At 39.9% G+C, this 16734-nt stretch overlaps 1 protein-coding gene across 1 annotated transcript in view; it reads right to left on the reverse strand.

The window, feature by feature from the left end:
* The window catches only part of m (miniature), a 120335-nt gene that overhangs the window by 31969 nt on the left and 71632 nt on the right, over window positions 1-16734 (reverse strand). The window contains exon 2 of the mRNA XM_065230008.1: window positions 16590-16691. Within this exon, the coding sequence (XP_065086080.1) occupies window positions 16590-16667 (78 nt within the window). The 5' untranslated portion in view covers window positions 16668-16691. The remainder of the gene's footprint in view (window positions 1-16589; window positions 16692-16734) is intronic.

Consider the following 16734-nt stretch of genomic DNA (forward strand, 5'->3'; position numbering starts at 1 on the left):
ACAGGTTTGGATTGATTTGATTAGACAAAAGTTAGATTGAAAAAATACCGAATCATAAAAGTTCGAATGTACCAAAGGACAAATTAAAAGAAGGTCGAATGAATTAAAAGTCTACATTGACAAAAAGTCGAAGGGACAAAAGATAGCATGGAAAAAAGAACGAATGGACAAAAGCTCGAATGATCAACAGATTGAGTGGAGAAAAAGTCTAATTATCAAAAGGTTGAATGAACAGATGGTCGAATGAACAGATGGTCGAATGAACAGATGGTCGAATGTACAGATAATCGAATGAAGTATAAAGGGACGAGAGGTCGAATTGAAGGCGCTGAAATTCTCCTAAATAAAAGAAATCAATCAATCTAAGGATAAAAAGTCTTGGACGGTAACCTCCCAACTAACAATTTTCGCAATTCAAACGCTTTACTCATTTCATTTATACAGCCTCAAAGGTGTATTCAAATGTTATACGATATGAGGAAACCTTTACTCAACCTTTATACAAGCAAATCTAGCGAACTTAGCTAGTTACTTATGACTGTTGTGACGGTTGGGACAAGCTCTTATTGCATATCTATTTACGCTTCTATTCAGCTGTTATCCTGCTGTTTAGTTGTGTGTGAACTTGAAAGGCGCTTACTCAACCTTTACCCGATTATCCAATAATAACTACACAGCGTTCTCTTGACGCCAGGTTAAATATTGTTTACGTTTTTTTGTTGTTTGTTAGAGGAATTTATCATGTTTATTTTACTGCGAATCAAATTAATCGAAATTAGTTATAAGCACACCACCATTTACGCTCTACCAGAACCTGGAATCGAACTCGAGACGACCGCGTTGGCGAACCTTGATGCTACCAACTTCGCTACGCCAACACTTTGAACTGACGTAAACAAATTGCCATGCCGTTCTACAACAAGATTGCTGATTAGAGGCTTTATAATAGTGCACATGAATCACTTTTCTCGACTTGTAACTTCAGCTTTGTGAAGGTGCAGAGTAAATGCTGTAAAACTACACAACTCTAAAAATAAACCTAGTTGACTGTAATATAACTTTCAAAGAAGCGCTAACACAGTTAACTAGTTGAGTACAGGTTGTTTAGTCGTTGAAAAAGCACTTTTGATGTTTATGTTATTCAGCAAGAGTAGTTGGTTGTGTAGAAGCCATCACTTTATTAGCTTTGTTTTGCAGCTACAAGTTGAAAGTTGATTAATATTTGCATAGAAGTGACATTAACGTTTATTGGGTGATGTTAATCAATGCGACTGACAAATTGAATAATGGTTGTGAAAAAGTTGAGTAAACGCTCTCCAAAACAATTTTGCTAGCTTCTGCTTGTTGCTGTATCTGCAGCTTTGTTTCAGCTACTTAACAGCACAACGCTGGAAAAGTTGGCTTATAAAGCTGAAAATGTTAGTTGGGCTTCTCACGAACGAGTTATGACTGAGAGGTGGAAGCAGTACTATGACGAGCGGTTATGCAGCAGAAAACGAAGGTGGCACGGCAACAGACCTTGGAACACGCGCAGAAGACGTCAGGCTACCGGCCCCTGATCTTCAAAAAGTTGAGGAGGAGATCGGTTGGCTGAAGAACAACAAAGCAACTGGTGTAGATCAACTACCAAGTGAGCTATTAAAATACGGTGGGCAGTTTATGCACGAGTACGGACTTCCGGATAAACTGACGCGATTGGTCAAGGTGACGATGGATCGAGTGATGTGCGTTGTTCGAGTATGGGGGACACTCTCGAATCCCTTTGAATCTCGAAGGGAGTTACGGCAAGGTGATGGACTTTCGTGTCTGCTATTCAACATCGCGTTAGAAGGTGTGATCTGAAGAGCTGGGATAGACACGAGTCGCCCGATCTTCAGGAAGCCCATCCAGCTCCTTGGCTTCGCCGATGACATCGACATCATGACATGGAACTTTGAGACGATGGCGGAAACGTACATCAGACTAAAGGCTGAAGCTAGGCGGATTAGACTTGCCATCAACGCATCGAAGACAAAATACATGAAAGGAAAAGGTTCTAGGGAAGACAATGTTAGCCTCCCACCCCGAGTTCAGATTGACGGTGACGAAAACGAGGTGGTCGATGCGTTCGTGTATTTAGGCTCACTGGGGACCACCAAAAATGATACCAGCAGAGAAATTCAAAGACGCATTATGGCAGGGAATCGTGACTACTTTGGACTCCGGAGGACGCTCCGGTCGAATAAAATTCACCACCACACGAAGTTGACTATCTACAAGACGCTGATTAGACCGGTGGTGGTCCTCTACGGCCACGAGACCTGAACTATGCTCGTGGATGACCAACGTGACCGGAGGGTGCTACGCACCATCTACGGTGCAGTGCAGATGGCTAACGGAACGTGGAGGAGGCGAATGAACCACGAATTGCACATTGCAAACATTGGGCGACTACGGTGGGCTGGACACGTCGTAAGAATGCCGCACGACGACCCAGTGAAAATGGTTCTCAAATGCGACTCAACAGGAGCAAGAAGAAGAGGCGCGCAGTAGGCAAGGATAAAAAGTCGAATAGAAAAAAGATAGAATGGACAAAAGGGCGAAGGACGAACGGTCGAAAGACTAAAAGTCGAATGACAAAAAGTCGATTGGACAATAGGCAGAAGGGACGAAAGGTAGAATGGAAAAATTATCGAATGGACAAAAGGTTAAATGAACAAAAGGTCGAATGGACAAAAAGTCAAAATGGACAAACGGACGAACAGTAGATCCAATGTAATATAAAGGGACGAGCAGAACCAGCTGGAAATCTCTTAAATAACGGAAATCAATGAAAGGAAGGATAAAAAGTTGAATAGCAAAAGATAAAAGGACGAAGGGACACAAGGTCGAGATACAAAATTTCGATAGACAAAAGGTCGATAGACAAATGTTCGAAAGACAAAAGGGCGACAGACAAAAGGTCGAAAGACAAAGGTAGAAAGACAAATAGTCGTTGGACAAAAAGTTGAATGGACAAAAGCTAGAAGGGAAGAAAGAGAGAATGAAAAAAATGTTGCTATGAACAAAAAGCAGACATTGACAAAAGGACGAAGAGACAAAGGCTAGAATGGATAAAAGATCGAACGATCAAAAAGTCGAAGGGTAGAATGGAAAAATTATCGATTGGTTAAAAGCTCGAATTAACAAAAGGCCGAATGGTCATAAAGTCAAAATGGACAAAAATCGGATGAACAAATGGTAGAATGAATATCATTTCGCAAGAACAGAAGATCGAATGAAATATAAAGGGACGAGAGGTCAAATAGACAAATGATCAAATGAAGTTTGAAAGCGCAAGAGGCAGAAAGACAAAACGTCGAAGGACAAAAAGGCAAATGGAAAAACGATCAAATCGACAAAAGGTCAAATGGAGCAATGGTCGATGGGACTAAAGGATTAATGATCAAAAGGTTGAAGAAGTAAAAGGTAGACAGGAAAAAACGATCAAATGGATAAAAGATCGAATGTGTCCATGGACAAAAAGTGAAAATGGACAAAAGGTCAAATGAATAGGAGCTCGAATGGACAAAATGTCAAATGGACAGAAGTTAGAATGAAATATAAAAGGACGAGAAGTTGAATTGACAAATGATTCAATGAAATTTGAAGGGACGAAATGTCGAAAGACAATAGGTCAACATTCAGAAGGTCGACAGACAAAAGGTCGAAAGAAAAAAGGTCAAATGTCAAAAAGACGAAATGACAAGGGTGTAAAAATAAAACTTCCAAGAGCTTTAAATTGGAGAGTTAAATAGCATTATCTAAGAACTTCTCACGTTACCTATAAAAAGTTAACTCCAAATGAAATAGGGTTGCGATCTATTGTTTGGCCTTTTTAGCACAACCCGCGCTTGACCCCTCTTTTTCGAACGGTTTTCAACACGTAATGTTCCTACCACATATGTTTTCTAAATTTATTTACCTTTCCATATGTTCCATTGAATTTGATACAAGAGACACAGATTGTTTACATTTTTGATACAAATACAACACAGCTTCTTGATTCCAAACTCGACATACCGTTTTCAATTTCGCCGGCATACGCCCGTGAAAAAAGAACGTACGTCTGTTATTTTTCAAACGTCAAAACTCGAGTCAAAACCAACTCACACCTTGATTTCGTTATCAACCTTTTTTTCTTCTCTCGTGTGCATTCGTACACGGGTTTTATCCGAAAATCACCGTGAAATTGACGTCCGATGGCTGTCTCCGGGAGTAATGAACAAAAAGCCTCCTCCTCCTCCGCGTGCTTCCCAGTGGAATAATAATTAAAACCTTTATTTATTGAAATGTATCTGGTATGATGTCGCGTGTAGGATTTTGGACCAAGTCAGAAACTGGCCACTTCCCTGGGAGTTCATGGAACATGCCCGGAAGTGATCAAGGTGGTTCTGGGTACTTTATTTGATTACCATTGATCTTTTTTAAATTCTCATGTGATTTGATGTGTCGCATGATGAGTTTGCCATCTCCAGAACCGGTTGACCGAATCCAACAGTTTTCAATAGCGTTCAATGAGACCACCGTACCTCTCATTTGGCGCTCGTTGTGTCCAATTCGGTACAGCTGTTACTGAGAAACATGAGCGTATTCTTTTGGTTACACACACACATTACATTTTCTGATATCGTCGAGCTAAGCCGATTGGTATAAAAAAACTCGGCCCTCCGAGCCTCGGATCGAAAGTCGGTTTCCAAAGCATTATACAGGGTGTTTGGTTCCGGGTTTTACATATTTTCAGGGTAGATAGGGCTCCTAAAGTTATGAAAAAATCCCCATGAAACATAGGGTCGGAAATGACTGCTAAGTGAGTTATTCAACATTTTATGTTTTTTCGTATTGCCAATTTTGGTTGGCTATATTTTTTTAATCTTAATGTGGTTTTCTGATTTCAACATACCAAATGAAAGATTAAAGCCTTAGCTATCAATGCTTTCTAGAAAAGAACTCGATTAAAGTTAATTATCATACATTAAAATTGAAAAGTATGTTGAAAGTACCGAAAAAACTGGTGAAATTTCATACATTTGAGTGTTTTTAAGTTGAAAATTTTCATTTCTGTTTATTTAGTTGTTCTACAAAACATTCTCCATGCAGTTCCCTAGATTTGTGTCTTTAGTAGTAACCTTGTAGGCTTTATGGTTTCTTCGTAATTATTGATTTAAAACAGCCATAAAAACTTGTGACGTTTTCTTAAAATGCGCTATAGTCACCCTATTCGTTCGTACGTTCGGCTGTTGCAGTGGACTACGCACATGAAAATTTGATAGAATGTTATTGTAAATGTTTAGCTACATTCTTAACTTTTGATTACCGCACATCTCCTGCGCCGAAAGAAAACATAACTGCGGAGATGTTTCGCGGTATCGAATATAGCTCAGTCTCAGCAGAAAACACAACGAGAGACACCGAATCGGCGAATTCTGAGAGCGGAAGGGAGAGAAGTAGGTAGTGGTAATAAGCAGTGATGCCACATATACAGATTTATCTGTAATCATACAGATTTTTTTCAATATTTTGATACAGATATCTGTATATACAGACTACAGATTTTTGAAAAATATACAGATTTTTCAGATTTTTCAAATAAAGGGAAAATATTTTGTATTGTTTTTTATATGTATTAATTCCGATAAATAATCGTTTCTTCCTTTTGAGCAGCTTGAATTCAATCTGAGCATCAAACCCAAATCGTATTTTTCACTAAATAAATTATTACTGTTTTAGCTTCGAATGGACTTGGAATCTTTCGAATGGACTTCTGATGTTCAGATGTTCTGATTTTTCGTTGGAAGGAATATTAGTTTCCCTTTCTATTTGTTAATTAAATTAAATATATTTTTGTCAACTCGGTAAACAAGCCAGTTTAAAAACCCACAAAGTAGTTGATTACAGTTAGTGAGTCGAAGAATCAACTGGATATTTTTGTATTTAAAAAACGTAACTGAAGAAATAAAGAATATTGCATGCAATTCGATTAAACTTCCTGCAAAAGTTTTGTGTTATGTCAAATGTCCAGATAAAGATTTGCGTAATCTGAGACATAAATAAATCAAATTCTAAGGAATTGTGATAGTTACTTCATTAAGGAAATTTTCAGTCTGAAACAGATTTGTCTCTTACAACTGGTACTTCATGTTTAGTATTTTCAGACAGTAGAAGAGATACAAAACACTACAAAAAATCAAGATTGTAGGATTACAAGATTTTTTTAGAAAGCAAACTTTAGTAATTTTTCATGATTCTAAACATTGAACAAACTTTTTCTGAACTATGAATTTTTCCACTGGAGATTTACGTAAATCCGCACTGAGATCATAATATAGAAACTATACAGATTTTTTTACAGATTTTTGTCAGCCAGATACAGATTAAAAGATTGTTTGCGATGAAAATACAGATTGAACTTCGAAAAAATGTGGCATCACTGGTAATAAGTCGATGTCCTATTTATTTCATAGCACTCGCAGCTCAGCTGCGGTGCTGTTTCGATGGAGGAGTGTGAAGCTCCGTTGCTTCTGTATACACACTTAGATTTTTTTACAGGAGTTAGTATTTTTACTGGATTTTTGGATTACTGACTCGGTTAAAATTCAAATGACTGTTATTCGTAAATATTGGGTAAAATTGATTTTTTATATTTTTCATCATTACACGGGGCTAACAGAAGTTAGTCTGTAAATTTTGGTAACACATTTCTCAACTTTGAATTTTTCACAGATTTTTTACATTTTACCGAAGAGTTCCGCAATTCAAAAACTCGGTAAAAATTACTGACTCGATAAGTGTGTACTGATGTATGGTTGGTGAAGAGGCTAGCATGTGGAGGGTAGTCTCGGGCTAGTGAATGCCACCCACCCATCCCCACTTATAATTCAGTAATACACTATTTATTCATTTCTGTTTGATATGTTTACAAAGTTTGCAAACAGAAATGAGCATTGCAGTGTAGTTACCAATTTTCCAAGTCATAGACTTCAGATAACTGTTCAAAGTCCCAGATTTTTTAAAACGGAATCATGATCAAAAATCCAAAGACTACTATGACAAACGTGATCGTGAACTTCGAGTTTTCTAGGGAGTTGATCTCGGGCACTATTGTGATTTGAGGCACTAAATTGTCATCACAGTTTTGTTATTGTATGTTTTCCGGTAACAGATAATGGACTCCTGGAAAAAGCGAAGTGGAACCAGAGCCCGAGGTTCTGAATCGTATCACCTTATAACAATTTCTATGTAAAGATCCCTTCAGACCGATCACGTTTGTCATAGTGGTCTTTGGTTTTTTGTTCATGATTCCGTTATAAAAAATCTGGGACTTTGAACAGTTATTTGAGGTCTATGACTTGGAAAATTGGTAACTACACTGCAACGCTCATTTCTGTTTGTCAAACTTTGTAAGCATATCAAACAGAAATGAATAAATAGTGTATTACTGAATTATAAGTGGGGATGGGTGGGTGGCATTCACTAGCCCGAGAATACCCTCCAGATGCTAGCCTCTTCACCAATCATACATCAGTACACACTTATCGAGTCCTTAATTTTTACCGAGTTTTTGAATTGCGGAACTCTTCGGTAAAAATTAAAAAAATCTGTGAAAAATTCAAAGTTGAGAAAATGTTTTACGAAAATTTACAGACTAACTTCTGTTAACCCCGTGTAATGATGAGAAATAAAATTTATCGATTTTATCCAATATTTACGAATAACAGTCATTTGAATTTTAACCGAGTCAGTAATCCAAAAATCCAGTAAAAAATACTGACTCCTGTAAAAAAAATCTAAGTGTGTATACAGAAGCAACGGAGCTCCACACTCCTCCATCGAAACAGCACCGCAGCTGAGCTGCGAGTGCTATGAAATAAAAAGGACATCGACTTATTACCTAGCTACTTCTCTCCCTTCCGCTCACAGAATTCGCTGATTCGGTGTCTCTCGTTGTGTTTTCTGCTGAGACTGAGCAATATTCGATACCGCGAAACATCTCCGCAGTTATGTTTTCTTTCGGCGCAGGAGATGTGCGGTAATCAAAAGTTAAGAATGTAGCTAAACATTTACAATAACATTCTATCAAATTTTCATGTGCGTAGTCCACTGCAACAGCCGAACGTACGAACGAATAGGGTGACTATAGCGCATTTTAAGAAAACGTCACAAGTTTTTATGGCTGTTTTAAATCAATAATTACGAAGAAACCATAAAGCCTACAAGGTTACTACTAAAGACACAAATCTAGGGAACTGCATGGAGAATGTTTTGTAGAACAACTAAATAAACAGAAATGAAAATTTTCAACTTAAAAACACTCAAATGTATGAAATTTCACCAGTTTTTTCGGTACTTTCAACATACTTTTCAATTTTAATGTATGATAATTAACTTTAATCGAGTTCTTTTCTAGAAAGCATTGATAGCTAAGGCTTTAATCTTTCATTTGGTATGTTGAAATCAGAAAACCACATTAAGATTAAAAAAATATAGCCAACCAAAATTGGCAATACGAAAAAACATAAAATGTTGAATAACTCACTTAGCAGTCATTTCCGACCCTATGTTTCATGGGGATTTTTTCATAACTTTAGGAGCCCTATCTACCCTGAAAATATGTAAAACCCGGAACCAAACACCCTGTATATAGCCTTCAAAAACAACAGTAAAAATCCTGCAGAACAGAAGCGTCCGGATGTTTTCTGCTTGATCCTTTCGCAGCTACGACGACGGTGCCGGCAGCAACAGCAGCACCGGTAGCGCGATAGAGCTGGAACAACACCAGTATCAACAGCAGTCGATTGTTTCTCGCTACTGATGAACACTTTAATGGAACCGCCCACGTTTCAGAGAAAATCGAGGAACTAAATCGGTTTGTTTTGCAGAAAAAAACCCAACACCGCGACAGCTGTCAAATTAGTTTGCAACAGTGCTTGCCTTGATTCAAATTTAGGGTATCTTTTGCGGCGGTCCAATTGGCTGGATTGGTCTAAATTTTTGGAACAGATCCAGACCGAGCCCTTGCACCGGAGGCCTACATTTTGTTTTAGACTAGTTCTCAAATGTAACTTATATAAACCAGTATAATTCTCGATCCATTTTGAACTGATTTTGGATCAAGGCAAGCACTGTTCCAATCCGGTTTGACAGTTGTCTCTCTCGAGGTTTTGTTTTGTTTTCTCTTGTAGTTGGGGTTTTTTTTCTGCTAAACATACCGATTTGATTCTTCGATTTTCTCTGAAACGAGTGCGGTTCCAGCAAAGTGGTCATCGCTAGCGAGAAACAATAGACTGCTTCTGATACTAGCGGAGTTCCAGCACTAACGCGCTACCGGTGCGCCGTAGCAACCATGAAAGGATCTCAAGGGAACGATCAGATATGGAACATTCGGATTATCTGATAAACATTTCAATAAACGCTTCTGTTCTGCAGGATTTTTTCTATTGTTTCCTTTCAAAAGAAGGGTATGTATACCGTTTGGAATCCGATCCGAGGTCCGGAGGGCCGAGTGTTTAATACCAATCGACTCAGCTTGACGATATCGGAAAATGTATGTGTGTGTGTGCATGTTTGTAACGAAATATGCTCATGTTTCTTAGCAACCGCTGCAACAAATTTGACACAACTAACGCCAAATGAAAGGTGATCTAATTGAACGCTCTGGAATACTTTTGATATCGGTCAACCGATTCTGGAGATTGCAACCCCATCATGAGAATTCAACAACAAGATCAATGGTAATCCAATAAAGTACACAGGACCACCTTCGCCGCAAGCATGTTACGTTAACACCCAGGGAAGTGTCCAGTTTCTGACATGGTTCAAAACCCATCACGTGACACATTACAATTAAAAAATATGATCAATGGTAGTCAAATATAGTGCCCAGGACCTTGTTGGCCCCTTCCGGGTATGTATCTCCAAGGAAATGGCAAGTTTCTGATTTAATCCATCATGTGACAGATTTCAAAAACAAGATCAATGGCAGTCAAATAAGGTGCCCGGACCACCTTCCCAATTCTGGGCATGTTTTAAGAACCCCCAGGAAAGTGGCCACTTTCTAACTTGGGCCAAAGCCCAACACGCAACATGATGCAACAAAAACCCAATTGAATTATGGTCTTATCTCACCGTAAATTTCGGTTTTTAATATTATTTCAATAGGAAGCTCTTTTCAAAAGGACGAGCAGCCCAAGGATTTTTGTGAAAGCCACACATTTCTCCTGGGGATGGCCATTGGAGTTCAATTTCGTGGTAATTGCCCTGATAAACCGGGTAGAAACACACACGAGATTAAAAATTGGCTTAACCCGAAATCAGGGAGTGAGTTGGTTTTGACTCGAGTTTTGACGTTTGAAATAGAGCAGCCAAAAATAGACCAACTGTTGCGTACGCCCACAGTTTGATCTATTAAGGCTTGATCTATTAAATTATAGCTTTATTTGTCATAAATTTGAATCTAGATCAGACCACCGCTAAAGATGCCCTTAGATCAAAATAGATCTAAACTGATACTAGTTTAAAAAAATTTACATTTTAGAACTAGTATAAAACAAAATATAGACCACCAGTGCTAGGGCTCGGTCTGGATCTGTTCCAAATTTTTTGACAAAACCAGCCAATTGGACCGCCGCTAGAGATGCCCTAATGGAACAAACTCTTTTTCATATTACAGCGCTCCTAGTAACGGATGTTTTTGGAAGCTTTTGACGTCTATGTGTTGACAACAATAATAACAATAACAGTGTATTTTTTTTTTCAGATCATAAAACGAGCGTAGAAAAAAAATCGTGCGCAGTAACCTGGAAAATCCATCGTGGTCTGCGTCCAAACACCGTATGGCGCGTGCTCAAAACGTACAGGGAAACCTTGAGGACAAATCAGAAGCCTCAAAGTAAATGCCGAAATGGAACTGCCAACCGTCAGCTCCATGGAAAGGTCGTGAGGTCCATCAGAAGCAACCCAGGTATGTCCGATCGCGATTTGAGTAAAAAGTATGATGCCACCCGAAGACCGCGAAGGCTTACAGGCATACCGCGCCAGTAGGCAAACAAATCGATCACTCAAGCAGAATACCGTAGCTAGAACATCGGAAAACCAACATGAAACTTAAACTTGACTCTTGATCGAGAATCCATAACAGCCGATTCAAATGTGCAGCGATCCCATCTGTCAAAACCATAGAATTTTTTATCTAGATAAAAATAATTTGTTCGAAATAGATTAGACACGAACCAACTCATAAAATTTGTACGCGTGTTCGTGGCTAGGATAAATATTTTCCGCGAACACGGCGGCAGACGTCAGTTTTGTGCTTTGATCAGAAATTTGTATGATCATTCATGTTGGTTTGTCGGTGGCCAGAACCGGTGCTCGAAAGCTGTATGACAACCTGCTGATCAAGTCCGGTGGGATGATGAAACCTATGTAAAGGCCGACTTCGAACAGCTTCCAGGACCAAAATTTTCCAAGACGGAGGCTTAAGAAGGTGTCCCTGGCAGATTTAAATATGTTTTTCTAATATAATCTAATCTAACACCAACTCAGCCAGTTCTTGAAAGCATCCTGGAAAATGATATTTGCCTACATCATTTTTTTTTGTCTATTTGATAGTTGTTTCACATCGAAGATGCGTCACACATATCAAAAAGGGCCAGGCCTACTGTGCAGCATTTAAGGGGCAAGATGATTCAGAAAACATCGGGCCTGTTTAAATCGAAGATTAAAACACGATGCTTCAGAATCCAATAAAAGGATGAAACGTGGACATCTCGTACCGTACGTTCCAGTTTTTGGTAATTATATGATTGGTTGGTCGTTGGAAGCATCAGAGCTAGAAAGGTTAAGTGATGCTCTATTTTCTTCTGACGGTTGGGACATGAGCACTAACTCTTGTCCTAGCCTTTTATGACTTATGGCTATAGCACCATTACTCGCTAGAAGAGGGAAAGGAAAAGAAGAAGGATAAAGGGAAAAGGATTATGTGAAATCTATGAACATAAACAATATTTTTGATTTGAAATATACAATATAGCAATGCATAACGGCGCGGTGGTCACAACCCGAGTCTTGTCACTATTATCAAGTCATAAAACAAGTACTAAAATGTGTTCCTTTGATTACTGGAAAATTCTGATGCTTGGGACTAGCAAGCATCCTCAATGTTTTAAAAACTGGTCATCTCAAACTAGGCAGTGCCAGCGCCGGCCGCGCCCTAACGCAGGCCAAGAAAGGAATGGGTAGAAATGTGTTGACGTGACACTCGCTTTGATGGAAGCCGAGAAATCCTCCGCACTTCCACGAGGAATCAACAAAATCGAACGGTCATATTTTGAAATTCAATTTATGATTTGGTTGACTTCGGACCACTGCGAGACATCGCCATGACATAGACGTTACTATTAATAAATCTTTTATTAAAAGTTGTAATCACAAGGAGCAAAAACACACTATCGTTCAATCTTGGCCAGGGGTTGAAACAGTTGACGTTTTTTACTACACTCGCTCCGTTGTCGTGCGCGACAGTCTGTTTGTATTCGAACACTCATGCTCTACCGTCGTCTCTCTCACACAACACGAGCGGTAGAATAACATTCGAGCTAAAAGAAAATTATCAAAATAGCTATCATATGACATGTGTGATTTCGTTTTAATTCCTCAATTTGGTGTAAATCAAACCATTTCTGATCAGAAATATTATTACTAGGACATCATTGCTTGCTATTTTCAGAATTCACACAAGCACACCATCAACAGCTCTTATTATGAGAAAAACTAAAATACATACATTCGTGACGGTCTTCGGCGACGGTGTCGTATGACAGAGCCTGTCATACGACATTTTAGTTTGGAACTGTACTATGATAGCTTGTTTTGCAAGTGTCGGAGGCAAAGGCAGTCAATCATCACAGAAAATGTGTCGACTACCGTGACCGCTTACAAGACTGATCTTGGCACGTTGCCAAAATTAAACTTCGTGCCAAAAGCGAACGGTTTTGTGATTTTGCTAAAATCGAACCGTGCCTAAATCAAACGACTACTGTACAAATATTTAAATTAAATAAATGGTAAGCTCTCACCAGATTCTGCAGTTGTATGTGACCAACACTGTTAACCATCATAATCACAAGTGTTAATAAGTAGGAACGAACTCACCAAATGAATCCATTCGCAATGTCAGCAGAATGAAATTGCATGGCGCTACTGGTACTTTCATGGTCCACCTTTCTTGCTTGAATCACGATGATATCCACCTGGTACTATTCAACAGAATTAAAATGTTGTCTCTCCTTGAATACATCCTGATTCCTGGTGATCCCTTTTCTTCAGGGAGAATTTCCTGTAGTCCTGTATCTGTCATCTTTTTGTAATTTACGCATTTTGAGCATCCAGATCAGGTTCAGCTAATATGAAATATCACTAAAAGAGTCCCCAGAATCAGCCCTTGTGGTTCGCTTCTCCGTGACGTCGTCGCAAACGAAAGAACGTCGGGGGTTCACTGGAGGAGTTTGTTTTCGGAGCTGCTGCCCTCTGAAGCTCTGAAAAAACTTCATGACACGGGTTTTGTTGAGAGTCACGGAAAGACAGCTCCAAACTTGAATAACTTTGGAAATCACTATATCAGATTGGTTTTTTACTGTTTTAAAAATATGCCGAAATAGTTTCTCCAAAAAAAAATCACAGCAAAGAAAATGCACGTCAAACTTGTTCAAAGGCAGAGCCTGCTCCCTGGCAGATTCAAATTTGTTTTGCGAATAAATTCACTCGCAAACTTATGATCTGGCAGGGAATTTGCAGCTGCTGTCAGAAGACAACGGTTTTCGTCACTGAGAAAATGGTGAACTCGGACGTTTACAAAACCGAACGTCTCCAGAAGCTAATTCTGCCCTGACTAGTTGTTCCGAAAACCCTCAATCCGCCCAATTGTCCCTGGGCAATTATGAGGAGGAAACTAAAGGTTAAAGGTCATCAAAATGGCAGCTCAGATGAAAAATTGGTGGTATTTAATCGCCAAAACAGTGGACGAGACCATTGAGCACCCACCGCTTGATGGGTCGTTTAAAGGGAAAAGTTCCAGAATTCCTTCAAATCCACGACGAATAATTCGTTTCGTTTTTTTTTTCTTTTCTTAAAATATAAGGAATAGGGCACTTGAGTGAAAACCGTTTTCAAATCCGCTAATTCGAATCCGAAATAGACCCAAATGATGGTTGTTCCATTACAAAGTGGGACATGCTTTAGTTATTAAATTTAAACTGTGTTCTTCGGTCAGGCCCGATGACTTCTATAACTTGAGGTTCACTGAAGTGAACTTTTCCTCCAGATCGTCCTTCACATATTTCCAAATCTCCGGAACATTCTCAGAGGATCACAGGACTTACCATGAACCTATCGTTAAGAGTTCATGATCTTATCGAGCGTTTATCGATCTGAGCTCGGTATCATAAACTGCTCGGTTCTTCAAGCCGTGAATCGTATATCAAAAACCACGGATCCCAAAAGACACCCAATTGAATACCGCAGCCACGTTTCCGACACGGTTCAGAAATCCAGCTCACTTTCCCATCATCCCATCAACGCACGCAGGTGGTTCCGTCAAGTGTCAGAGCAATAATCCAAATACATACTAATTAGTGACGCAGGCAACCTCAACTAATTCGTTATTTGCAAAATCCGCACTCGAAAATGAAGCTACTTCAGTTCCAACCAAACTCCAACTCCCGCCAGGTACCGCTAGGTCGTTTCGATCTACTCTGATCATAAAAGTGCTCTGCACAGACTGCGCTCACTCAACCTGGCAATTTGATTGCAGGAAGTGTTCGTCTTCCAAGGTGCTTATGTCCACACAGGTCCACACAGATCATCGTCGTGTGATGGCAGAAGGCGTTTTGCTATGCAGACGGTGTTGTGTGCACACATAACCTCACTCCCCGTAGGTGAACCAGATTGCGCCGTCATCGAGCGCGGTCCGTTGACCGTGTAGGTCGGGCCGGACGGATTGGAACGAAACGACTTACTTAATATGTGCAGGCATGTGTGGTGCTAATTTCGTTTGCCGGGTTTTGTTCATTTCTGTTCTGGAAATGAGGTTAGGTCACTTATGCTTTCTAATGCCTCCTCCAAGTATATCAATATTTAACACTGCGCTTCTTCAACCTCTGATGGACACGGCTTTCTTCCCCCATGGTGCCTTGTAGACAAGATGATCCAAAGCAGTGCGCGTGTTGCATGGGAAGTTTCTACACTTGAGGAAAACAATGGACAAAGTGGTTTGTCTCCGGGGAGTGCGGACGTGTTCAACGTTTCTCACAGGTTGTATCAAAGAAACCATTTCTCGCACATGCTTAAACATCTCTTAAACTTGATGTGCAATTCGGACGCAAACAATGTACCGATAAGTGCACGGGCAGCATAGCGAATGTTGTCATTTCGCAAATATTTTAATCTCGTCAAAGTAGGCGCTCGGCGAATGATTCACCCAAGTCGATGACCCCCCGGCCGACTACGACGGAGACGACGACGAAAACAAAAAAAGTGCAAGTGACAATCAAAGTTGGCATTGACTGGTGGAATGTCGATGGTATCTCGCCACCGTTGCTGTCAGGTCCCGGGCTCCCAGGTCCAGGTCAGTAATAAATACAATAATTACACACATGTTCGAGTTCGAGAGAGTATCATGCAGATTGCTTCCACCGCCACGCCACGCGGTCATCACGCTGTGGTATGTTATTGTTGCGAAAGTTTATACACATGATTAAGAGACATGCATAATTTCTCTTTTTCCTCTATATCAGTCCCGTCCGATTTCTTATGAAGCGATCAATCTCGCAATGTTTGTCCATCCGCAGATGGAGACAAATTGACAACCGCCATTTATCTAGTTTTGATTGCTCGATGGTTGCAGCTTTTCGACACAAGTGAAACTGGCTGCGTCCTGGTTGGGCCCCCTTGAATGATGGCAAAATAAAAAAAAAAGAAGCAATAATTGATAACGACATTAACGCTGTAAATTAGTGGCATATTAAATCGCACTGTTATTATCTGCTCCGGGGACCACACCGAACGGTTGCAAACCGAATCATAAATCATTGCTCGCTGTCGTTTCTTGTGTCGCAAACAGGTGTTTTCGTTTGTCAGAGAAATGCAAATTGGTTCGTTTTGTGAGATTTTTACTTCCTCCACAAAAGCAGTCGAAAAAAAAATTCCTCCAATGTCGACCATTTTTTTTCCGTTGCCATGGACTTTCGACGATTGTTTGTCGGTGTACTTGGCGAGAGAAACAAGAATTTCCCATTATTTACGACCGCCCGCTGCCCTGTGGGTTGACAGTTTGGTTGCGTGCGGTTTTGTTTATTGATGGCGGTTTTGTTCGCAGTACTTGTTACTTTGGACCAAAAATAATGGATGGGTTTTGAATGGTAATTAGAGTCAATTCGAATGTGAAGTGTCTCGCTTTGTCGGTGTAGCTCGTGAATTGGGGTTTCTAGTGAGAGCTTTTTCAGGGTGCCCCAATTAATATCTGAAGAACCCACGAATGAAAAACATTCTGTGGATCTAGCGTAAACCTAGGCACTTACCGAAAACACCACCAGCACGAGGTATATCCGTAGAAAGTCCCATCTCAGCTCACCTGGAGCCCATCGTAAGCTCCTCATTGCGGGAGCCAATCGTTTTTGCCTCTGAAATTGAGAGAATAAATGAAAAGCTAGTTGGTGACGTGAT

This window comes from Ochlerotatus camptorhynchus, unplaced genomic scaffold (genome assembly GCF_037179485.1).
Source record: "Ochlerotatus camptorhynchus isolate MF236.1 unplaced genomic scaffold, CSIRO-AGI_Acam_v1.1 ptg000325l, whole genome shotgun sequence".
Taxonomy (NCBI): domain Eukaryota; kingdom Metazoa; phylum Arthropoda; class Insecta; order Diptera; family Culicidae; genus Ochlerotatus; species Ochlerotatus camptorhynchus.